A 24,667-nucleotide genomic window follows, 5' to 3' on the forward strand; every position below is an offset into this window, starting at 1 on the left:
AACTCACTCCAAGAAAGACCGTGACATAACCAGCTGGCTGAACAGCTCCCTGTTGTCTCCACAGGACCCACCTGCACTTTTGGGAGCTGAGCTGGCTTTCTTCTCTCTAGAATCGAGGCTGGTTTCTTCGGGCTTCCCTGTCTTAATTTTTGATGGCCCTGGGGATTCTGTTAAAAAAGAACAGTCAGGCAAACAAAAACAAGAGCATATACTTTTTAAAGGAACAGCGCCACAGCCTTATTTTTGCTCAAATAAGGACCTTTTTAAGCGTCTTACCTTCACTGACATCTGGTTTCGAGACAGACTCTACCGCCTTGGGTTTCTTTGCTTTCTGTAAAAAGAAAGAGCAGACTGGAGCTGTGCTTGGATCACTCTACTCCGGCGCTAGTGTGGCTGTGCCCCGGGACAGGCCGCTGCAGTGTGTGGAGGGCGGGTGCACGTTCTGAAGGAGACTCGAGACCACGGTAACGGTGTGTGTTTCCAGCCAGGCACTTCTGCGTCACTCGGGAATACACCTGGAGACGCCTGCCTAGCTCTGCATTTATATTCCAGAAACCACATTCTCAAAAGTCTCAGATGCCAGATTTCAGGGCTAACACCGTCAAGGGTGGCTACAAATAATACCAAAGTACAGATGGGAACATCAAGTCCCACCAGCAGAAACATGGACCGAATCGAACCCATTCCAGTAACTTCTTCAAAGTTGTCAAACCGCTTTCCTATTTGTTTATTTAACTATAAAGACTTGAGGCTGGGGGCACCTGGCCGGCTCAGATGAAGACTGAGACACTCGGTCTTGGGGTCTTGGGGTCATGGGTTCGAGCCCATGTTGGGTGTAGAGATTACTAAAGTAAATAAACTTAAAAAAAAAAAAAACGGCTTGAGGCTATACTAAAAGGCATGTTAGCCAAATCTCAACTCTGGATTACCTGTTAGATTTTTAGGCACCAAAATTCCATCACTCATAATAATTATACTGGTCAGCAAAAGTTTTCCAAATGAAACTCACCATTCTAAAATCACACAGCCGTGTTAGAACTGAGTCACAGGAAGCACAAACAGAACTGTGTTTATTCAGAGAATTTAACACGCCCTTTTTAGAGCATCCAAAAGGTGGCACTAGAGACACACAACCCAACTACTTCAGAAGGCTCCCCTCAGTAGAAAACGTGGAAAAGGGACCCTCCTCGGGCACTGGCCTTGAACTTGTAATATATACGTGCAGAGGGACTTGTAATGCTGTACAAAATGTAAAAACTTCCTGTTCATTTCACACGCTCAAAGCATGCATTCAAATCTGTGAAGGTAACACCTGGTCTTTAGAAAAAGACTGACAACTGCCGATTTTGAAGCCTTTCGTTCACAGCTGAGGCTTTATATAAAAGGCAAGAGAAGTCAGGACATGCTCTATCTTGTTTTCAGCTGTGAGCATATTTGGGAAACATTCTGGTATCCTGGTAGCAGTATCTCAGAGGCATTCCCAGAAGCTGCGGTGAGTATTTTGCAGAGAGGGGTGTGCTGGCTCCACTGGGCTTTGAACACCTTGGCAGGAAGCCTGGGACAGGAGACGACTCACTGAAGTGACATGGTTAACGACCATACAAACACCGGAGGTTCCTCTGAAACACATTTTCTTCCCTTTTGTGTTTAAAAACCGAGCTGGGTCAATGATAGCAACGAAGAAAACGAGCAGCTCCTTTCTGGAAATCGTCTAAAATATCTCGAGCCTTCTGTGTTCTCTTTTTGTTCTCGTGATGACGAAATCCTAGTTAATTCAGAAAACCAGTGCAGAATGCATGCACTTACATGCCAGAGTTCCTTTCCCTTTTATGATTAAAACAACGACAACTCCGAAAAATCTCTAACTATTACGTCACTGGTAAATGCACGCCACACAGAGGGTTTCCCCCATGATTTTATGCACTCGGGCTACTGCAACAAATTCTCTAATACTTCAAGCATTCCTTTGACTTAGTTCTAAATTTTTTTTTTTTTAACGTTTATTTATTTTTGAGACAGAGCATGAACGGGGGAGGGGCAGAGAGAGAGGGAGACACAGAATCGGAAGCAGGCTCCAGGCTCTGAGCCATCAGCCCAGAGCCCGACGCGGGGCTCGAACTCACGGACCGCGAGATCGTGACCTGAGCTGAAGTCGGACACTTAACCAACTGAGCCACCCAGGCGCCCCTCCTTTGACTTAGTTCTAATCACAAAATTTCTCCCACATTTACCCTGAACCTCACTTAGTTTTTTATTATTTTTAGCTTTTTAAATAAAAATTTTTTTTTGTTTCTTTTTTTTTTTTGTAATCTCTCCACCCAGCGTGGGGCTTGAACTCCTGACCCCCAGATCAAGAGTCGCACGCACGACCAACTGGGCCAGCCAAGTGTCCCCAACATTTTTTTTAAAGAATGAAAAATTTGCTATTAGTGAAAAGCCACAGGGATCATCCGCAAACACTTTAAGAAATAACAAAATTTACTGCTGGAGGCAGAATGGATGGCACATCGAAAGACTTCTTAGCCTATAAACTGTTTTCAGCCCGGTCGTTATGGCAGCTCATTAAGCAATGAATCCACTGCTTGTGGAATGTGATTTTAAGCCCAGGGTCACAAAACAGAGCCTTCACGTGGCACATCCACCCAGAGCTTCGGTCGCCGCGGTTGGGCACACGACTGGCCTCCGTCCCCGCGAGCGGTGGTACCACACTCCCAGCCAGTCCCCCGGCACAGGGCACAGGGAGGCCAGGGGGGCTCTAGTTGTGGGCAGGCTGCTTAGTTCCCTGCCACCCGGAAGCGCCTCGGCGGAGGGTGGGGATCGCAGGCTTCCGGGGTCGGGCCCCCCACCCACACCTCTGAGGGACTCCCGGGACCTGCAAACCTGAGCAGCACGGACTCTCCAGAGGTGCTGGGGTGACGGTAACTTTCCGCTTCTATTTTACGAACTTTGCACACCCAGCACGGACTCTTACCATCAGTGACGGCGCAGCGACCCTGGCGGCTGCCCCTCCCTCGGGCATCACCTTGTTGGCCCTCTCCCCTCCTGACGACACCTGTCCTATGCAGGAGCTACCGCCACCCCCAGGTCACCGATGAAGAAGCTGAGTGCAGGAGAGCAGAACCGCCCTGCCCGCACCGCGAGCCCCGACGGGAGTCCTTCCAGAGCCCCGGCCCCCGTAGGTTGTGAAAGCCACCTCGATCGCGGCACGCCCACCAGCAGCCGCCAGCAAGGCCGCTCGGTGGTTTGCAACTGGCCCCGAAGCCGAGGCGGCCGAAGCCTCCGGAAGGTGAGGGGCAGACGCGAGGGCCACATTACCTTCCCCAGCTTCGCCTTCTGCCGTCTCTCCTCCATCCTTCCCTTCAGCGTCTCCACATCCTCCTTGGTGCCATTGAGCACGATGACGTCGTCTTCCTGGAAGGCAGCCCCGCACTGGAGAGGGCAGGAAACAGGACATTCCGTCACCACGCGGAGGGCAGCTACCCCTGAGACCCTCGCCCGTGCCCAACCACCGCTCTGCAAACCCCCGGGAAATTCCTGGAGTGTTCTGCCTGTATCTCAGCTTAGCCAGCTTTTGAGTCAAGCTCTGCTTTGCCAAGTTCTGCGTGTGGAGCTAGCGTGGCAGGCCCGGGAGGGCCGGCTCGGAAAGGGCCTGCCTGCAGGTCAGCCTCCCTCTAGTCTCTGGCGTCTGCGAATCTGGATTTCGGGAGGGTTCCCAGCATTTTCTGTGTCGGGCCGCTTGCCACACAGGTCTCCCCGCCGGACCTCTACGTCCTAGAGGGACCGGACCTCCAGGTGTGCAGGAGGAGGGCCCCGTACACAGCCCCTAGCACGTGGGGGGCGTTCGGGAAAAGCCCGTGTAAGGACTCATCAGCCACATTTATGCAGCACCTGCTGGCTTGTCTCACGATGACTGACTTCACGAGAGCCTGTGATGTGCCGCTCGCCGCTGAGCCCGGCCTGGACGGGAAGCGGCCCGCAGAGCTCCCCTTCCGGGCGGGGCCGAGGGCTGTGAACTCGACCTTGCGTCAGAATCTCCAGGCCTCATGGGACCCCGGGCCGGTGTCCGACTCGGGGTCTAGGGTGGGGCCCAGGAACCCGCATTTCTCACGTCTTCTCAGGCGATGCGGGCGCTGCCTGTGGGGAACCCTGCTTTGGGCAGCCTGCTCTGGAGTCCGGGCACAGGGCCAGTGAGGGGAGTGGGCTCAGTCCCAGCAGGAAGCTGGGGTGGGGGGCGGGGGGAGACCCGTCTGGGGGCACAGGCTGCTGCCCATTGTTATTGCCACAGGGGGTCTGCCTGGGGAGCCCGCCCTGCTCAGGGAAGGATCCTGGCCAGCGTCTGTTTGGTGGCGTCTTCCTCTTCGTGTGGGTCCCAGGCAGAGAGAGACACTGGTGGCTTCTCTGGGCCTCGGTTACCTCCTCCGCTAAATGGGAAGTAAAACGAGCTCCCGGCGCGGTCCGGGCTGGGGCGAGACTTCAGGGTGACCACGCAGGGGATTCAGCACGGGGCTGGGCACCCACCGGTCAACCAGCGTTGGCCGCCGCGGCCGGTGCGCGTCTTCCCGTGGGAGAGCTGCCCGCACCAGCACAGGCCCTTCTCCGGGACACATGTCCGTGTCTCCAACGAGCCTCCCCGGGAGAAACCTCGCACGTGTGTGGCCGCATCTGCTTTGCTGGGGAAGGTGCCCTTTCGCGGAGGGGAGAGCACGGGCTCCTCCCGACTCTGCCTGAGTCTCTGTCCCTTACCGCCTGGCGACACAGCCTTACCGGACCGCCGTACGCGTGAGCCGTGAGCACGACTCTGCGCAGACCTCAGGGGCTCCTGGAAAGCCTACCCTGCCCGGAACGGGAACCGGGACGGCCCCACGGCACCCAGAATCTCCTACAGAACACATTCTCAGCACGGGACAAGACACGAAGCCCTCTTCCTGAACGCTGCCGAGCCTTTCCCAGCTCCTGCCGACACACGGGAGCCGGCCAGCCCGTGCTGAGCCCTCAGCTGCTGCCCCAGCTCGGTCTTTACTGTGCTGCTCGCCTCCAAAATCACACAGGACCACAGCAGCTCCTTCCCTAGGGGCATCTGGGAGGTGCCACGCCTGAAGAGACCCTCCTCTGGCCCACAAGGTGTGCCGTCGAGGCCACAGGGAAGCCACACGAACGACACAAGGGGGTGCCGCCAGAGCACCGGGCCGGGACGGCCTCGAGGAACAGGAGCTTGCTTTTCGCCGTCGGTGCAGGGAGGCCTCCAGGCTCTGCAGGACGACCCCCGGGAAGCCCCAACACCGTGGGGGATTTGGGGAGAGGATTCTCTTGGGGGGGGTCCCCTTCTTGGGTAGGAAATAAAAAGGGATCCTCAGGACCAGAATCAGGCAGCGGGATAGGGCTCAGCAGTGTTGGGGCCACAGCGTCAAGAACCCTCCTGAGCGCACACAGGAGGCGAAAGGAGTCCCCATCTGTCCCGCTAGCCTTCCCTCTCCTCCTTCCCCCCTTCAGGCTTGGTGTACCTGCTTTCCACCGTTCCTCAGCAACCCCCTTCCTGGCGTGTCGGCAGTCAACCGTCTCTTTACTCTACGTGTGACTGGTTGGTTGTCTAGATAAGACTGTGGACCCTGTGCTACATACAGTTGTGGTGGGTTGTGCCCCGAGTTGTATCTTTAAATTTGAATTAGCCACTAACAATAAAAAGTCGGGAGCCTTTCATACTAAAAATCTTGCTTTCTCTTCCAAATTCAAAAGATCCATTAATACCAAACCCATGCTCTCAAGGCCTCAACTGCTGGGACCTGAGCAGGGCTGTCCCCTAGAGCCTGGGCACGGGACCCTCCCACTGGCTACAGGTCCTGTCACTTGCTCTTGGGGCATGCCTGACCTTGGCAGGCTTCTTCCCGGCCCCAGAAAGTTGGGCGAATGGTCTACCCCTTGGGGACAAATGAAACCAGGGCAGGAAGACTTCCATCCACAGTGGATGTGGCTGTGGCCGTGGCTGTTCTCTGTGGACTGAAGGGTCGAGGGAGGGTCACTTTTGAAAGGGAGGGGAGTTGCAAAGACATAGGTGGCTCAAAGGGACTGACCCTCTCTGCTTATAAAGTAACACATAGTATAAGTAAAAAAACAACCATATTTTCCTGCAAATGCATTTTTCTATGTGTACAGTTACTACACAGCTGACATCGTGCATTTTATTTTTTTTAAGTTTATTTCGAAAGAGAGAGAGAGAGAGAGAGAGCGCATGCGCAGAGGAGGGCGGGGGGGGGGGGGAGAATCCCAAGTAGGCCCCGCCCTGTCAGTGCAGAGCCCGATGTGGGGCTCGAACTCATGGACCGTGGGATCATGACCCGAGCCGAAATCAAGAGTCAGACGCTTAACTGACTGAGCCACCCAGGCACCCCAATCATGTATTTATCTTAAATTTGCTTCCTTTTATCACTTATAACTTAGATGTCCAAAAAATGGGGAAAATAGATAAATCATAATGCATTCTTAGAAAGGAGGAGCAGACAATTATTTTAGAGTTTCTGACAACGTAGAAAGTGGTTTATGCTGTAAGAAAAAGACTACAAATTGTGTAACCATATGACCTCCGGATATTACCTTTTTTCTAAAGCACTGGGGGAAAAAAGCCAGTAGGAAAGTGCCGCGGAACAGAGGTAGAATGACGGGTCATGCGCTGCTCTATCTGTGTATTCAGAAGACGAACAAACGGAAGCCGTCCCTCAGTCACTGTCCTTCCAAACGGCATTTGCACTGAGCGACCGATGGCATGCGTCTCTGGCCCAGAAACCCCACTTGTGGGACTCGCTTTGTCTCCATCACACAAGCCTCTTTCCCGCAGCAGTACTCTGGGGAGTGTAATAAGTGAACATGTGCCTGTGTGTGTGTACTGACTTTTAAAACAGTGCTTCCCTCTGTCACGTCTGACCGAGTAAATCGAGCTCAAGTGTCTGGACACGGGCCAGGGGAGAAGTAGCTACCGTGTACGATTCCCATCTTGGGGTCCCTGTTTTTTTTTTAACGTTTATTTTTCACAGAGCGCAAGCTGGGGAGGGGCAGGGGCGGGTGGGGAGAGGATCTGAAGCGGGTTCTGTGCTGCCAGCAGAGACGTGGACGTGGGGCTCGAACTCACGAACTTCGAGACCATGACCCGGGTGGAAGCCAGACGCTTAACCGAGCCACCCGGGTGCCTTGGCTTCACTCTTCTTGATAGATCTGCCTGTCTGTGGTAAGCCTGAAGAGACAGCAGCGAAAGAGAGAAGCTCTGAAACCAGAGGAGGGAGAGGGCTTAAGGGCACCGGCATCCAGCGGCGGAGAACGGAAGCGGCACCGACGGCGGAGCGGTGGTACGGCCCCCCCGGAGGAGCCGGAGGACAGGGACGGGGCACAGGCTCGCCTGTGTCCCTGAACTCAGGCCCTCTGGAGAGCGGGGCTGAAACACCTGGATTGTTCCCAGCGCTATTCAGGAAGCACCCAAGATTTTTACGTGACTTTCATTCATCCCTTTAATGAACAAGGATCAGATAACCAACTTTGGCCTCCTAGTTTTCAAAGCATTTATGGAATCTGACCCACGACTGCCAGGATTCCACCCGGCTTTCAGAACACCAGCATCACTCTGCGGCCCTTCATCCGGACCAGGTGTTTATGGCCGTTGTCTCCTGTTTTGTGAGGCAGCGATCCAGTCCTGAAGAAACACTCAGAGAAGCAAGCGTGACTCTTTTTCAACCTACCGGTCAGAATCAACAAGAACAAAATCCTCCAGGGACGGAGGGGTAACGAAACCTGCCAAGCAACTCTGTTCATGTGATTTAAGCGGGAGCCGCGGGAAGAGAAGCAACTGACGGAAGAGAAAATCCAGGCTGGGCACGGACACCGCCAGCGTTTCAGCCCGTGGAACATGAGAACGGCTTTTGGTAAACGCTTCGTTAACTACACACAGATCACAAATGGCAGACGCTGAGCAGGTACAATTGCTAAAATGCTTTTCCTTGCTTCCTCTGTGGTTTTTTAAAACAGAAATATTGGAGTATCAGTAACATTTTTAGGGGCACCTGGCTGGCTCGGTCAGAGCATGCGACTCTTGATCTCAGAGTCATGAGTTCAAGCCCCACGTTGGGTGTGGAACTTACTTAAAAAAAAAGGAGTACCGGGGCGCCTGGGTGGCTCAGTCGGTTAAGCGTCCGACTTCGGCTCAGGTCACGATCTCGCAGTTTATGGGTTTGAGCCCTGCATCAGGCTCTGCGCTGACGGCTCAGAGCCTGGAGCCGCTTCTGATTCTATGTCTCCCTCTCTTTCTGCCCCTCCCCTCCTTGCGCTCCGTCTCTGTCTCTCGAAAAGAAATGAATGTTAAAAAGTATCAGTAATAGTTTTATTTTTATTTTTTGAGAGAGTGTGCACACAAGCGAGCGGGGGAGAGGGGCAGAGGAGAGAGAGAGAGAGAGAGAGAGAGAGAGAGAGAGAGAGAGACACCCAAGCAGGCTCTACGCTCACAGTGAGGAGCCCGACACAGGGCTCGATGTCACAACTGTGAGATCATGACCTGAGCCAAAATCAAGAGTTGGACGCTCAACTGACTGAGGCCCCCAGGCGCCCCCAGGCATATTTGTAAATGCAGACGTAGCAGGCATCTTTTTCTCTCAAACAGTCCTTACTCTTCGTTTCAGCCAAAGACAGCAAAAGTGGAGTCTTTTCAAGGATGCGATTAGAGTTTTAAATTTAAAATGCCACCATCTGTTCTTTCCTCACACGGGAGACAATAACTAAGTCGGCCTCAAGGCCACGTCCAAACGCTCAGGCCTCATTCTGAGCCCAAACATACTAATGTTATTTCTGTTGTGGTTTTGAGTCGGGTGCCCTGAAATGGACTTTTCCTCTTTGTATCAAAGCGGCTGGAAAATGCACGCATGTTGTGACTAGGACATCTATGTTACTGGCCAGTCGGACAGTGTTCCGATTCAAAGTTAGTCTGCTCTTGTAAGCTGAAATAGTTTAAGAAAACCTAATGTTCTAACTTGGGTGTTGGGCATCATTCTGAGCCCAGAGACAACAAAAATAACAGATACCAAATTTTTACTGCTGTGGCTAGAGTGACATTTTAAAGACAAACTTGCAGTAAATGGAGAGCGCTGGCAGGCACGGTCTTGGGGGTCAACACGAAGCGCCCCAGTCCTGCTCAAGCCGAGTACCTCCCCCAGCCAGGCTCAGTGGGGGCTCCACCTATCTGCTCCCGACCCCCGTCCCGGTGTTCCTATGGGACCGCATCGTGAGTCCAGCAAACGGAGACTAAATCATTTAATCTGGGTAAGCTAATGTAAGTGCTCTAAAACAGTAATATTCTAGAACATACAGCAAAATATTTTAAGTTCATCTTTAGACATGCCCATTCATTATCTGTTTACCCACAGAAATTATCTCTGTAAAACAAAAACAAAACTAAAAGAGTTCATTTATTTTTTTTTTTTTTAATTTTTTTTTTAACGTTTATTTATTTTTGAGACAGAGAGAGACAGAGCATGAATGGGGGAGGGGCAGAGAGAGAGGGAGACACAGAATGGGAAGCAGGCTCCAGGCTCCGAGCCATCGACGCGGGGCTCGAACTCGCGGACCGCGAGATCGTGACCTGAGCTAAAGTCGGACGCTTAACCGACTGCGCCACCCAGGTGCCCCAAAAGAGTTCATTTATACAGGATGTCAACTCCCCTGAAAAGTCTTTCCTATTATTTTTTTAATGTGTATTTATTTCTGAGAGAGAGAGAGAGAGAGAGAGAGAGAGAGAGAGAGAGACAGAGAGAGACACAACGAGTGAGCAGGGGAGGGGCAGAGAGAGAGGGAGACAGAATCCAAAGCAGGCTCCAGGCTCTGAGCTATCAGCAACAGAGCCCGATGTGGGGCTCAAACTCACAAACCGTGAGATCATGACCTGAGCTGAAGTCGACGCTCAACCGACCGAGCCACCCAGGCGCCCCCCCGAACCCCGGAAAAGTCTTTATAATCAATTAGATCCGTCCTAACAAATTCAAAATGACTGCCCTTAAAGGAAGTGTTCAGTGGTAACGCACGATACCGAACCCGTGCTGCTGACTTGTGTTTCTGGCTGTTAAGGCTCGCTGTGGGGTGGGGAAGGGGGGACTGTGGATGGATGAAGAAAAGAAGAAAAAAATGTACACACCTGGTCTAATAATTAGGGCAGTAATGTGTTCTGAAATAATTTCTCGGACGTATTCTATGCTCGGACAAAAACATAAGAAGCCACACAATTCCATTCTGAGAACTAGAAGCAAATCATCTGTCACTGTGTGGGGTCTAGCATTCTATAAGGGAAAACAATTTAAACGCCATCCTTAACCACAACTTTGGTAACGATTTCTACCGGGAGAGACTCCCCACTATCCCTTGGACGTCGTGTGTCTTCAGCGAGCTCAAAGCGTGACCTTCACCAGCATCGCGCCTGGTGTGGAGGCTACTTCGCTCTGCTTCGCCCTGAGCGCATTGGGCACACACTGCCCACCACAGGCTCTGGCGACGAGGGCTGAAGGATTTCAGGGAACGTGAGGCCCAGGGAAGAGAACGTGAGTGACCGGCAGAACGCTCCCTCGCACGCACAAATTAGTACATTTAGCAACCATCTGTGACTTCAGTAACACGTGAGCAAACAGGATCCTGGAGCGCTAAAAATGGGCCTGGTCCGGACAAAGAACCTTCCTGTCTGCCCCATGACACCCAAGGATAGCTACCCCTCTTTCCTAAAGCCTTTGAAATAAATAAACATCTTAAATACGACTTTGTGTGGAGGAAACGAACGGTTCGGAAATCAGTAAGACTGCGCTTTTTAATGAGCTGCATGTTCCCCACCACTTGCGCGTCTTGGAAATGAGTTCGGTGGGAGAAAAGTCACGTGTTAACAATTCCATTTTCATTATGGCAACAAAAGCGGACTTCACATTAGAGGCAGAACCGTCACCAGTCGCCAAGAATCAAGGCCGGGACACGTCCGCCACGCTGACAACGGGCCCACCCCCGGCATACAGAGGAAACGCCGGCACGCCCCAAGAGGTGACAGAGGTGACGGGGATTTCCGGGGTCCCCGCTGGATGCTGGTTAGAGCCACGGCAGGAGCCACGGCAGGGGGGGGCTCCAGGGCCTTCATCTGGGAGGCTGGTCTGACTGCCTTTAAGAGCTTGTGGTGAAGCAGTGACAATGGGGCTCATCTGCTGGGGACCCTGGTCCCCGCTGCACGTGGCACCTAGGGCACAGCGGTTTCTCAATCCCAGAGGGAACGCGAGCGGGAAGGCGGATCTACCCGGGCACCCGTGAGCACGCCACTAACACCGGGAGGTAGGAAGGCGGCGGACGAACACAGCCCAGCTCGCGTCCCTGTCTCTGCAGAGGGGACATAAACCGCTTAGCCCAGATATCGCCCGAAGGACGAGGGATTCCACGCGGGACCTGTCCTCATTCAATTATCATAAACGATTGAAAAAATCTAATTCCCTGTGGCAGAGCCACGGTTTACACGGGGTGTAATCTGTCAGTGGAGTGAGGCCAACAACATTTCTATGATGAAACCAGAATGTTTTACTTTAACCACAAGCCTAGAAACAAAACCAAAGATGACAAGCCAGAAAACCTCCAAAACCTCCTCTCCATACTAAATGTAATAAACCATGGCACGTGGTTTCCCTTTAACCAAAAAAAAATTTTATTTTATTTTATTTTATTTTATTTTAGAGACAGAGTGCAAGTGGGGGAGGGGGGCAGAAGGAGAGAGAGGGAGAGAAAGAGAGACAGAGAATCTCAAGCAGGCTCTATGCTCAGTGAGGAGCCCGACATGGGGTCAATCCCATGATCCCCTTGGGATCATGACCTGAGCTGCAATCAAGAGTCGGATGCTGACCCAGGCACCCCTAACCAAAATTATTAAAAGCAGGCAAAAGCTCTGATTTCATTTCAAGAAGGTATTTCCTCCCTAGTCAATTTCTCCTTTTATGATACAGGTTTTGTTTAGAGACCAGATATGCAATGTGTCAATTACAGTGAATACAGTATTATATAATTTATAATATATAATTATATAATTTATAATACTGTATTATATAATTTATAAAAATGTCTTCAAAATTACATCATAAGGTTTCACGTTTGGGGCAATCGACAAACATTTACCAAACTGGCACAAAAAAACTTGGCATATTTGGGCAGTGGCTGCTTTTTATTTTTGAAGCAGGATGGGTGAAAAAGAAAACCACAGGGAAAATAAGTACATTCTTTAAATTCACAGTCCACGATCAGCATTTACAATTTTAGCTCAAAGTTTAAGAGAAGGATAGCTCAAAATGCTGCCTAGTCACTGCTTTATCCCAATGGCATGTGAAATAATGATGTGGAAGGGAAGGGACTAGTGTCCGGTCTGAGACAAAACACTGCTCAAAAGCAAATGGGCTTTTTAAAAAACAGAAAAAACAGCAATAGGCAGAGATATGACTTTTTATGGAAATCAGGAGCCAGGATCTATAAGCAAGAAAAAAATAGTTACTGATAATGTCGACATCTTACATGATCGGTCTTCTCCCTAAATTCGAAAGGATGCTCCCTGCATGCACTAATAATTAATTGATAAAAAAATAATTAATCAAAACGCCTTGGGTCACCTTTGTTCCTATTAAACCTATTCGTGCATTTCTACGGGACCCCAGAAAGGCAACTAAATTATTACCAAATAATTTTATCAGGTAAAGACATCTTGTTTTTAATCAAGGAAGCCTTCTCTAAAAAATTCATAAACTCGTTTCAACAAATCAAATTCTGTGATGAACAAATTCTCTTGATATATTGCTTCCTTTACTGGAAAGAGTTGTAAAATGATACAGGATACAGCATAAAATGAAGTCTGCATAACGTAGAACAGGACAGTATTCACGTCCAAAGTAAGTGTTTGAGATTTTTTTTAACCCGCCAACGTTAAGGGCAGGAACACATGAAAACACGCTCAACATCCTGAGACATCAGGGAAATGCAAAGTGAAACCACAGTGAACGAGCACCGTCCTATCAGAATGGGTAAGATGAATACACGTGAGCACGCCAAGCACGGGCCGGGATACAGGGCTGCGGGAGCTCTCCCGCTGCCGTGGGCAAGGGAAACGGCACAAGCGCTCCGGACAGCAGCCGGCAGTTCCACTCTTAGCTATTTGCCCCAGGGAAGCGAAAACGCAGGTCCTATTAACATCACCCCGAAAGCCTGCTCGTTTAACATTCCAGAAGTTTCTACTAAGGGCTAGTTTCGTAAAACCGCCATCGCTCCTAATTTAGAATTGTGTTTAAAAGGAAGAGAACATCCTTCCACTAATCACCCTACTGTGCCAAAAGAAAGCCTTAATCAAGCAACCTCGTAATCATGAGGTTGCTGAAGCAGTCATCAGGATTTTCTGTGAACTCAGTAAATGTGAAGAGATCCACAGTAGCGTTATAAACAGCTACTCACCGAGTACTACTCATGAGAGTAGTAAACAGCTACTCACCGAGTGCCGTGTGTGGCCCGAGTCCCTCCAGGATGGCTGTACTCAGTTCTGACACCATGTTACGCACGGGTGAATACGCGCTGGCCAATAAACCAAAGAACCACGGCAGATCTTTTCACTTTTGTAAACCACGTTTTGCGGCTACATTTTCGGTTTTCCCAAAGGCTGATATATTTCAATAATCTGAACGCACTGCTGTTAATTCTGCGTCAGCAAGTCACCTAACCAGCAACCATTACATTTTGGTACTAAGGACTATCCCTTTCGGAAGAGTTATTGAAACACAGAAACAAAACGTCCGTACAAAGACTCGCGCACAAAAGCTTACGGCACCTCGTCATATCCCAACAGTGGGAGCAATTCCGTGTCCTTCCACAGATGAACAGATAAACGGACTGTCGCCTGCCCACGGGACAGCGTACCGCACAGCAATAAGGAGGAAAGAATGGTCACAAATCTAATGAGCTGCATGAAATCTCAAAATCATTACCCAAAGTGAAAAGAGGCAAAAAGTACAGTCTACAACTCTGTTTATATGGTTCCAGACCACGCAGCTGACGTACAGAGACAGAGAGGGCACAGAGACTGCCCAGAGACAGGGTGCAAGGCGGGGGTGGAGTGAAAGGGGCACAAGAAATCTCTGGGGGGGGGGGGACATGTGTCCTGGCGATAGCGGTGATGGTTTCGCGGGCACGTACGTCTACAAAGCTGAGCACACTGGTGCTTTAAATACGTGTACTTCGGCAAAGCGGCAGGCTGGGGGAGAGTTATGCCACCCTGAATCTGTCTGTTGTTCTCCTAGGAAGCCTAGAGGGAAAGAGATTCAAGCGGTGGTGATAAGAAGGCACCTGGAGCTGAAGACATGAGCCAGCTGCGGGCCACGAAGCCCGGACTCCTCGTGTGCACAGCCGTGTGCGTGTGCGTTTTTCTTTATTTAAGGGATCCACCTCCGGAGGAACCAGAGGAGTCCACCTATCCAGCAGCGGTGGAATGTGGCTTTTATCCAGATGAACTGTGTTCAGCTTTATCTGAAGGGAAAGAGGCCGCCCCTCAAATTGCAACTTTTTGTAAAAACCCTCATGGTTCTCAAATACTTGCTCACTTGCGCACACCAGGAAACTGCTCCAGGATTTCCCAGGAGGTGCATTTCATAACCAGACCCTTGTCTGCAGAAGAGGGCAATTTCTCTTTGGCATATATCGTAACTACTCACAAGGACCTGGCTATGTTTGTGCAGCTGCTCAGGTCTATTTATGTGCCTCAAAACCTTTACTGTATTCATGTTGACAAAAAGGCCCCAAAGAAGTATAAGAGTGCTGTGCAAACCCTGGTGAGCTGTTTTGAAAATATTTTTATTTCATCAAAGGGAGGAAGAGTGGCCCACACTGGCTTTACAAGACTGCAGGCAGATCTTACTTGCATGAGAGATCTGGTCCGTTCCAAATTTCAGTGGAACTATGTCCTTAACCTTTGTGGACACGACTTTCCAATCAAAACCAACAAAGAAATCATACGCTACATCAGGAGCAAATGGACTGATAAAAACATCACTCCTGGAGTAATCCAACCACCAAACGTTACATCCGAGACAAGTAGAAGTCGTCTTGAATTCACCCCTGAAGGAAGTATCTACGGATCTCCAAACAGGAGATTCAAAGATGAACCACCCCATAACTTAACAATTTATTTTGGAAGCGCTTACTACGTACTAACGAGGAAGTTTGTAGAATTTGTACTGACGGACATCCGCGCAAAAGACCTGCTCCAGTGGTCCAGAGACGTCCAGAGCCCAGAACAGCATTACTGGGTGACTCTGAACCGACTGAAAGGTAAGAACATCCAGCGATACAGCGTCTGTTCAGATCAGAGGCAACAACAGATGCTTATTCGTAAGTGGAAATTGTATCTCACGATTTACCATGGCTTGGCGAAGAGCTCTACGTTTTGCAAGACCTCTTCCACTTTGGGGAGTACGGGAGGGTCTTTAGGGGTCTCAGGTTTGCTGAGAGAGGGCCACGCGCCCAACCGGCCCGGCTGCTTTTGTTCCCTCTCCAGAAAGAAGTATGACCAACATCTGAGCACAAATCTCCAGAAACTTCTTCATTTCTTCATTCACTTATTAAATACCGCTGGGTACCTACGAGGGCCAGACATTGTGCTAGGGGCCCTTTTAAGAATGGAAAACATTAGGGGTGCCTGGGTGGCTCAGCAGGTTGAGCATCCGACTTCAGGTCATGATCTCATGCATGGTTCGTGAGTTCGAGTCCCACGTCGGACCCTCTGCTGTCAGCACAGAGCCCGCTTTGGGTCCTCTGTCCCCCTCTCTCTGCCCCTCCCCCACCTGTGCTCTCTCAAAAATAAACATTAAAAAAAAAGAATGGAAAACATTACAAGTAGTAATTTTGGGGGTGGCAAACATGATACCTCAGGTAGGTTTTCTGAGAGAGGGAAGTCTGACGGCCTCCCTTAAGTGGACTTACTTTCTCTTTGTATAAAGTTGATGCGGCTTCAAGTCTGAATGGTTATAATCGGTCCAGATGACCGTGCAAACACTGAATCCAGCAGAAATCGATTAGGATCTTAGTTTAACCTGTCCTATCCACTGAAAATCCTATTTTCACATCCCCTCAGAGGGCTGTTATGGAGAAACCCAACATCATCATGCCAAGGGCGCGCTAGAGGCACTCAGGAAGTTACTAGGGATGGAGACAGGGATGAAAACGAAAGCCAAGCCGGAACACAAGACCTTGGCCACGGCCGCCGCCCGCCCCCAAGGCGTAGCACTCGAAGCAGGGTTGGACTTCCCTCCACCTTTCTCCCACGAGCACATCTGGGGTGGGGGGAGCACGGCCAGGAAGAGCTGGCACCCTAGGGCCGAGCAGCTGCCTGCCCGCTGTAATGCTCGTTCTGTTTCCCCCTTAGATGCCCCGGGAGCCACACCTGATGCTGGCTGGGAAGGAGACATTCGAGCCATTAAATGGAGGAACGAGGAGGGAAGTGTTCACGATGGATGTAAAGGTAAGACTCGAACCAAAGCAAAAGCAAAAGCCTTCCAATTTTATGAAAACTATACAACTGCTGCCTGGATAACATCGGGAGACGATCGTTAGCAGAAGTAGTGAAGGGATTCGTGAGTTTCCAATTATATGGGGCAATTTTTTTTTTAAACTTCTTATTTATAATATCTAGAGAGAAAAGCTCACAAATCGTTAAGTACTTGGGTTGATAAATTTTCACAAAGTGAACACACAACTCGGCTGCAACTTTAAAAGTTTTAAGATAAAAATGCACAAGCTGGCGGGTTTCTTCCACCTGCCCCTAGAACTCAAACTTAAACATTTATTTTAAAAAAGCTGTGTCTCCCTGGACCTCTACCAGAGCAGACAAGTGAGAAATGCAGGCGATCGATCGATCGTTCCAGAGCTCAGAGGTTGGCAACAAACTCTTGCTGAAGGGAAGGTCTTTCTGCTTTGCCCTCAGGAGACTCTCCCTGGGAGCTGTGAATTCTTTTGCCCCTTTGTCTGGTGTCCCGGTGGTTTTAGTTACCAGGACAATACAGAACAGACTTGGGGTGGGGATGTCAGTGTCCCTCTTTGGTGAAAAGGCTGGAAAAGCAGCAGCTGACTGCAGACTCAGGCACAGCCAATGGGAGAAAATGCCTAGGGAGTGGGAGACCCAGAACCGGCCTCTGGTCCTGCCATTCACGCCTACTCTCCCCACCGCTCTCCCCACCCACCCGCCACCCAGGGTGAGATGGCTGAGAGGAGCAGAGGTGACGGGAGAACAGTCACAGCACCATGCGGACAAGTCCGGTAGGGAGAGGTGTGAACGCTCTGGGAGCCCAAAAGGAAAGAAAAACAAGGTGTCTGATCTTTATGGGGCCGCAAACTGTGTTGGACAGAGAAGGCGGGAAGAGCGGGGCAGACGTGTGTGCAGGTGGCTGGGGCACAGCATCCTCTCTCCCAGGCACGTGGCCTGGCCTTTCTGTCTACACACAGCTTCCCAACCACCACAGAAAACAGCGCACAGACACAACCACTGATTTTCATAGCGCGTCTAGGCGTGGCCCCTCGGGCTTGAGTCACAGTAGATCAGAAATACAAAATCAACCAGGTTCACCCAGTTTCCCAGTTGTTTAAAGGACTGATCTCAAAGAAACAGGTTGTAGACAAATTCAAAAATGTAAAACCCAATACCAGAGAATAACTCAAAGACCAGCAACTCCCGGGGCCACGTACACAGCCACTCTCCTGACAGGTACCAGGTCGGAAGGGCTGGAATAATTTTCTACTGTTTTCAATAAATATTTTAGCCACGATTCAGTTAGGGGGCTCTTCACACAATAAGAAGGTGACAGTTACACAGGCTAAGAAGCAACGCTGGCCTTTCTTTAGAAAGCAGGGCTCACTGCCATTACACATGGGGTTGACAAGACCGGTGAATAAATGCTCAGGAAAGGCCGGGGTCGGGGCTCAGATGCTTCCTGAAAACATGATTCACTCACAGAGTAAGAAGTCATGAAGGGTGGCTGCTATCAATAATACAGTCATGATTTAGAATTCTTATAGCGACAACCTGAATATTTCAATATTCTGTAATCTTAACAAAAATCATCGTTGCCCCAAAGCGAACACTTCAGCAAGTTCTTGCCGTTGCTCACTTCAGACTGCAAACTGCCCACTAGGAAAGCAGCGAGACAAGTGGCCTCCAAGAGTCAGCCCCCGCCTTAGGCCGAGCCCCGGCAGTGACCGGGGTAGAACCTTCCGGAGCCCTGCGCTGGGCCCGCAGTCAGTCCTCACGATGACTCTCAGGTACTCACTATCGTATTCACACTTCACAGATGAGGAACCCCAGGCTCAGAGAAGTGAGGTCACCCCCAGTGTCATAGGAAGCAGCACAGGAAGTGGCAGAGCTGGGTCTCTCAGCAGGTGCAGCTGTCTGCTGCCCCTCCAGTGGACGAGCATGCACAGAGTGACGGTCGTCCCGCTGTCACCAGCAACAAAGGCTTTTGTTTACTTGTAATCACCCAAACGGCACGAACCCAACTCTGAGGACCTTCCGCATGCCTGTGCCCCCTTCCTGGCTCACATTCACGTGTATGTACAGTAGAGACCATCCAGCTACCACCGAGGCGCAGCTGATTCTTTTTTCACTACGTCCTACGCTGTTCACGCAGCCTGTCTTCACGGTCGTACTTTCCACCTGGTTCAGTGTAATTCTATTGAGAGCCTGGGACACTGTGCCAAGAACGTCTACCAGTGAGAAAGGTGTCAGTCATGACAAGAGCCGCCGCTTAGAGTGCTTACTCTGCTTGGCCCTTTACTAGATGAATGCGTGCTCACTGGGGGAAGGTTCTTTCCACCTTGTTCCAGTCTTACAAACAGCACTGGACGGTTCTACGCGTGCAGTTCCGCCCCTTTTCTGTATTTCCCTCGGATGGGCTTTCAGAAGGAGGATCGATGGGCTGGCGTGGAGAGAAAAGCAGGGCGGAGCTGAGCAGACAGCAAGGTCCCCAAAGTGGGTCGACCTCAGCCTCACTCCTCTGCGAACCGGAGGTGGTAACGGGAAGCACCTCGCAGCACTGGCCGGGGGGTTACCAGACAAAGAAGGAAGAGCCGAGTGCAGCGTCAGGCACCTAACGTGTGCGGCTGAGTTCGTCGCGAAGGAACCCGGCACTGGAGTCGACCTATGATTCCAATTTTAATGACTTGTATCTGTATCAAACGCTCACTCTGCACGGGCAAGAGAGGGCCGAAGCAATGGCACGTTAACACCGACGCAATTCCTGCAAACTCCCCACAACCGAGGAAGACAAACGTTCGTGGGGCCCCGTTCCGAATTTAGACTTGGCCCGGCAAATGCGTGCTAAGACGTCTCCCCTGTGCTCGTGACTAACGAACATTCCACAGTGTCCCCTTAAACAGAGCAGCCATTAAACAGAAAGAACGAAAGCGTCCCTGCCGCCACAGATTCAAAACCCAACCCAGAAGCCCCAATCAGAGCAATCGCGGAGATCACGTTTAGTCCGACCTCCGGTGAAGCAGGGGCCTTCCCGATGACCTTGGAAGAGCATCGCTTTTTGGGTGTGAACGTAAACTGACGAGACAAAGGCACTAGGTTTTTGTGCTTCTTTCTACAGGGCGCTACGTCCACGAGAGCTGCGTGTATGGACCAGGAGACCTGCCGTGGATCATTCGGTCGCCTTCTCTGTTTGCCAGCAAAGTGGACTCGACAGACCCCCTGGTGGTCACGTGCCTGGAGAGGCGCCACAGGCTCCAGGCGCTGCGGCAGGCAGAGGTCCCCGCGGAGCCACACTGGCGCTTTCAACAGGAGAGTCATTTTAACACGAAACGGAGCCGCTGAGCTGGACCTTTGGAAGCGTCTGTGCTCTTACTGGTATCGCCGCGTCCCTGACTTGTGGTAAGAGAACGCTAACCAAAGAAGAAAGAATGAGAACTGGTTCCTTGGTGCAAGCTAGCCCTGAAGTGAACTCAGAGATACGCTATTGACAAGACTTCCCTATAAATCACAGGCCGCTCTTACAGCTTCGAGGAAGAAATCACGAGAGGAAAGGTATTGCTCAAGGCACCGTTGGGGGCTCCCGGATCAGCCAAGTGAGGTCGGACTGCCTCGGTAAATAGCTGCTGCCAATCGAAGCCTCAAGTTAGAACAAAAACAGATCTTGCTCTGAAGATACTACCGTGTATGAGATGCTAATCAAGAGCAAAGTCTCACTGAAAACAAAACTCTGCTGATCTAAAACAGTGCTCTTTGGCTGGGAACCACGTAACTTTGTTCTGGTAATCCTAGAAAAATACAGAAGAGTCCACTTCTTTTGGGTAAAACGAAACTAATCCAGAGCTGAAGCACACTTTCCTAAAAAGGATGCTATAAGCTTCTGGAGTCTCGAGGCATTAATCGTACCTTCTGCCCTGGTGGGTACGTACTACGTCTGGTCTGACACCAACCACAACCACAGGGGGCTTTGGGGCCTTTGAAATGTGGAGAGGATGCCTGATGAAGTGACTTTTTGTCTTTATTTAACTTACAAAATTTTAATAAACTGAAATTTTAATAGTCACATGTGGCTGGTGGTTTCCACATTGAACAACATAGGTCAAAGGCCGGAATGATCTTAATTCTGCCTGCTCAACAGACTCGGGTCTCTAAAGAGTCCATAACTTTTTCATTGTCCTGTTGAGGATTTTCTGTATATTCTCTTTCTCTAAAAGAGTTCATGGCATTGTACAAGACTGAAAACGTACAACCATTAAGTGGCACCGCATAAAACAACTAAAATAAAGAAGACACTAAAAAAATAAATGTATAATTCAAAGGCAAAGTCTAAAGCCTCGGGAAACTGAAGCTTTGCAATGAAACGAAATCAAATCTACTTAGTCAATGAAAATAGCCCTTGGAAAGCACAAAGCTAGATAGAAGGAAAAGAGCCTTCGAAAGCACAAATCAAATGTAACTAACCACAGAACATTAACATCACCATTTCAACAAACATTTCTTCCACCTCGATGCCTAATTCCAAGGAAAGCACATGCTGAAAATGTTAAGACTGTCAAAGACAAGGCCACCAAGAGCCCCACGACAGCACAGTTCTGCTTTTCTACACGTTTTTTCTACACAGGGCTCACGGGTGGTACCAACCAGCTACGTTCTGACTGCCTGTTCAGAAAGCTCAAATTCACCACGACTGTGTCCCTATATTTTATAACAACTCACTAACAAGTGCAAAACCCATTTTTAGGGGCTCCTGGGTGGCTCAGTTGGTTGAGCATCTGACTTCGGCTCGGGTCATGATCTCACGGCTCGTGAGATCAAGGCCCATGTTGCGCTCTGTGCTGACAGCTGGGAGCCTGGAGCCTGCTTTGGAGTCTGTGTCTCCCTGTCTCTCTGCCCCTCCCCCGCTCATGCTTGGTCTCTCTCTCTCTCAAAAATAAACCTTCAAAAAAAAATTTAAAAAAAAACAACCATTTTTAAAAAAGCTGGTATCTTTCCAAGTCACTTGAAACATGAGCCTACCGTCATTTCCCTTCAATGTCCATTCACAGCATGGTCACATGACTATGAGTGGGTCCAATACAGGCGTCTACTTAAGAGATTTACTATGAGGAGGAAGCACTTAGAATTCTAATGTCTGACATGTCTCACAGATGAGGAAACTGAGGCACGGGGCAACGATGGGACTTTCCAAGAGCACACGGCTAAGCAAGTGCAGCTGGGATTGGGACCCAAGCAGGCAGTCTGGCCCCACAGTCCAAGCCCTTACTGCACCACCTCACCTCGTACAAAGACACAACGGACTCAAACACAGAGCCGCCCTCAAAGGATCAGACGTAACAGAAGCCGCTACCTCAGCAACTTACTCGAGTAACGGATAAAGTAATAATAATACAAGTAACTCAAAGGCACGGGGGAACGCAGCAGCGGGAGGTTCAGGGAGGGGCAGGCTGGGTCGTAGTGGCGTGCTAGGGGAAGCGCTGGGAGCGAGTGGAGGCTGACAGGCAGGCAGCCACCAAGGCTGGGCCAGGCTGGCCAGGCCAACATGAAGCAGCAGCCTCCGCCAGCGTTAGAACCAACCGGAAACTGCTGTTCACTTGGAGTCAGACTCTTAACTGCATTCATTTGTTAAGAACACAATCCAATCACAAGCAAAAAATGTCTGAATTATGCTGCTACAGACTGTGTCTTAAAGGTGATGCATTAATAGGGATCTTGAGATCATTTCTCTTTCCAGGAGTAGAATCTTCTTGCTAATATGTAGATTCTACCGTTCAATTTTCTATTAGATTTTTCTTATACGTGAAAAAGTTTAAGGCGGCCTGTGAGATCTATCATTCAGTTCCCTGAGGCTTAATACCTCTGAAGACCATGAAGATGGCAGAGAGCTCACCCTAAGGAGGCCAGAGCCTGAAAAAAAAAAAAAAAATCAGCATCTGCAGACCACTTTTGAAGATACCCCTTCCCTAACATTTTCTCCCCTCTCCGTCCCACCTCTCCATGGAAGGACAGCAAAAGAAGGGCACCTGGCTGGCTCAGGCGGTGGCATACGCGACTCTTGATCTCAGGGTCTTGAGTCCAAGCCCCGTGTCAAGCGTAGAGCTTACTTAAAAATAATAATTAAAAAAAAAAAAAGAACCAGCGTTAAGTTTTTCTTCCACTTCTGGCTTTACAACATGCACAGCACCCCACTCACCTACCACAAAGGCTAAATAAATGAAGCCAGAAAATGGCAAGTCAAATGCTCCTCATCATACCTCCGACATCTAAAGTGGGGACTCTCAAACTTCACTGTGCACGCAAATCCCCAGGGCGTCTAGTGGAAATGCAGATTTTGATTCCACAGGTCTGGGCCTGCGTCGCTTAAAAAGAGAAAAACAAAAACCTCCCAGGTGATGCCAATATTGCAGGACCACGGATCATGCTCTGAGTAACGAGCACAGAGTGTATTTTACAAACTGTAATTACTCCAGTGTGTTTCTCCTTATTACAAGAAGGGAAGAACACAGTGGGGAATACAATTAGGTTTCTGGCTAGTGACTTGTTTACAGTGAAAACAAACAAAACAACCTAGCAACTACCCCTCTTCGGACCCTGCTGGTGGAAATCGAGTGTGCGCTCCGTGCGTTTCAGGGCACAGAAGCAGAGCTGTCTCAAACCCTCGGGTCTCCTCTAGCAGATCGAAAAACCAACCGTGAGTGAAACTACCGAGTGAAGAGTAGAGAAAACGTCGACCCTGAAGATCCCCAGGGTCTCCCTGCCGTCGTTCTTATGACACCGGTTTCTCTAAATTTCAGACGTTATTTTCAAAAAGGAAAAGATCTGTTTCAGCCTCGGGCGCTGTCACTTTATCTCCCTTTGCTGGCGTTTCCACGACGTGCTGTGGCTGAAACTCCTCCATCACTCTTCCTGTTGGCACTCGGGCAGAAAGTGCTGCTGTTCCCTCGTCCCTGGGCATCCAGCTGGGCCACATTCCCCGGGCTTCCCTGCCGTTGTCAGGTGTGGTCACAGGCAGCGGAGGTGACGAGAGCCACTTCTGGGCCTGGGCCGAGAAAACCTCCTACGCTGGGTGCTCCCTCCGCCGCTCCCGTCAACGGGACGCAGCACACTCCCAAACCCAGACGAGGTCTGAGCCGTAACACAGCAGGAGCCTGAACCTTGACTCTGCCCTGGATAAGAGCTGCCGAACCAGGAACTTTTGCTGTATTGGCCACTGGAACTTGAGGGCTGTCCGTCTTAGCGGTCAGCCAGCCTTGATGGACATACTTAGTATCACTGAACTTCGGAGACTAAATTACAAGTATGAGCTTGATTCCTGGAAACACTACACAAATGTGTCATTCAATTTAATATTTTAATTTTTTTTTTAATGTTTGATTTTGAGAGAAAGAGAGAGAGAGAGAGAGAGAGAGAGAGAGAGATGAGTGGGGGAGGGGCAGAGAGAGAGAGAGGGAGACACACAGTCCAAAGCAGGCTCCGGGCTCCGAGCTGTCAGCACAGAGCCTGACGCGGGGCTCGAACTCATGGCCTGCGAGATCATGACCTGAGCCAAGTCGGCCTCTTAACCGACTGAGCCATCCCGGCGCCCCTCAATTTAATACTTTAAAATGTTATTGTTTGAAATCTCCATCTAAGAGGAGAGCATCTACGAACTCACTATAATCCTTCCTCTCACGTGTTAGAACCCGAAGCCCAGAGTATTCCTGAGCCAGCAGCGGTGTGTGACCTAAAGCTGATGGGCAACGGATTCTCGCTGTTCGCCGTGTGGGTGAACAGCTCCCACACACGTGTGCCCCCGAATGTGCACGCTCCTTGCTTTTCTAAATGGCAAATACCATATAGTGGTATATGCTGAATGTGTCCCCCACAAAGAGTTGAAGTCCTTGCCCTCAGTACATTAGAATATGACCTTTGGAAATCAGGTCACTGTGGATATAATTAATTAACACTGCAGTCACTAGGGTGGGCCCTAAGCCAGTATGACTGGCGTCCTGATAAAAAGGAGAAATCTGGACACAGAGAGGACTCCATGGAGAGAGCACTGTATGAAGACTCACAGGGAGTAGGTGGCCATCTCACAGTCCTTAGAAGAAAGCAGCCCTGCCCATACTGTGATTTCAGACTTTGGGGCCTCAAGAACAGTAAATT

General features: G+C 50.2%; 2 protein-coding genes across 9 annotated transcripts in view; one reads left to right on the forward strand and one right to left on the reverse strand.

The window, feature by feature from the left end:
* LOC102969770 (beta-1,3-galactosyl-O-glycosyl-glycoprotein beta-1,6-N-acetylglucosaminyltransferase 7) overlaps positions 1 to 24,667 on the forward strand; it is a 78,401-nt gene that overhangs the window by 5,189 nt on the left and 48,545 nt on the right. For 4 of the 8 annotated variants that reach the window (XM_042980101.1, XM_042980107.1, XM_042980106.1 and 1 more), the window contains exons 2-3: positions 14,310 to 15,336; positions 16,430 to 16,525. In XM_042980101.1, the coding sequence (XP_042836035.1) occupies positions 14,370 to 15,336; positions 16,430 to 16,525 (1,063 nt within the window). In that variant the 5' untranslated portion in view covers positions 14,310 to 14,369. Of the gene's footprint in view, positions 1 to 14,309; positions 15,337 to 16,429; positions 16,526 to 18,347; positions 18,734 to 19,646; positions 20,517 to 21,672; positions 22,249 to 22,308; positions 22,692 to 24,667 lie in introns of those variants that run through there. The other 4 variants (XM_042980108.1, XM_042980103.1, XM_042980102.1 and 1 more) reach the window with 4 other exon arrangements.
* Positions 1 to 24,667, reverse strand: part of RTF2 (replication termination factor 2) — a 42,907-nt gene that overhangs the window by 1,589 nt on the left and 16,651 nt on the right. Inside the window, exons 6-8 of the mRNA XM_007087052.3 lie at positions 3,316 to 3,429; positions 277 to 331; positions 72 to 167 (exon numbers count right to left, since the gene is read on the reverse strand). Of these exons, the coding sequence (XP_007087114.1) occupies positions 72 to 167; positions 277 to 331; positions 3,316 to 3,429 (265 nt within the window). The remainder of the gene's footprint in view (positions 1 to 71; positions 168 to 276; positions 332 to 3,315; positions 3,430 to 24,667) is intronic.

The sequence above is a fragment of the Panthera tigris genome, chromosome A3 (assembly GCF_018350195.1).
Source record: "Panthera tigris isolate Pti1 chromosome A3, P.tigris_Pti1_mat1.1, whole genome shotgun sequence".
NCBI classification, from domain to species: domain Eukaryota; kingdom Metazoa; phylum Chordata; class Mammalia; order Carnivora; family Felidae; genus Panthera; species Panthera tigris.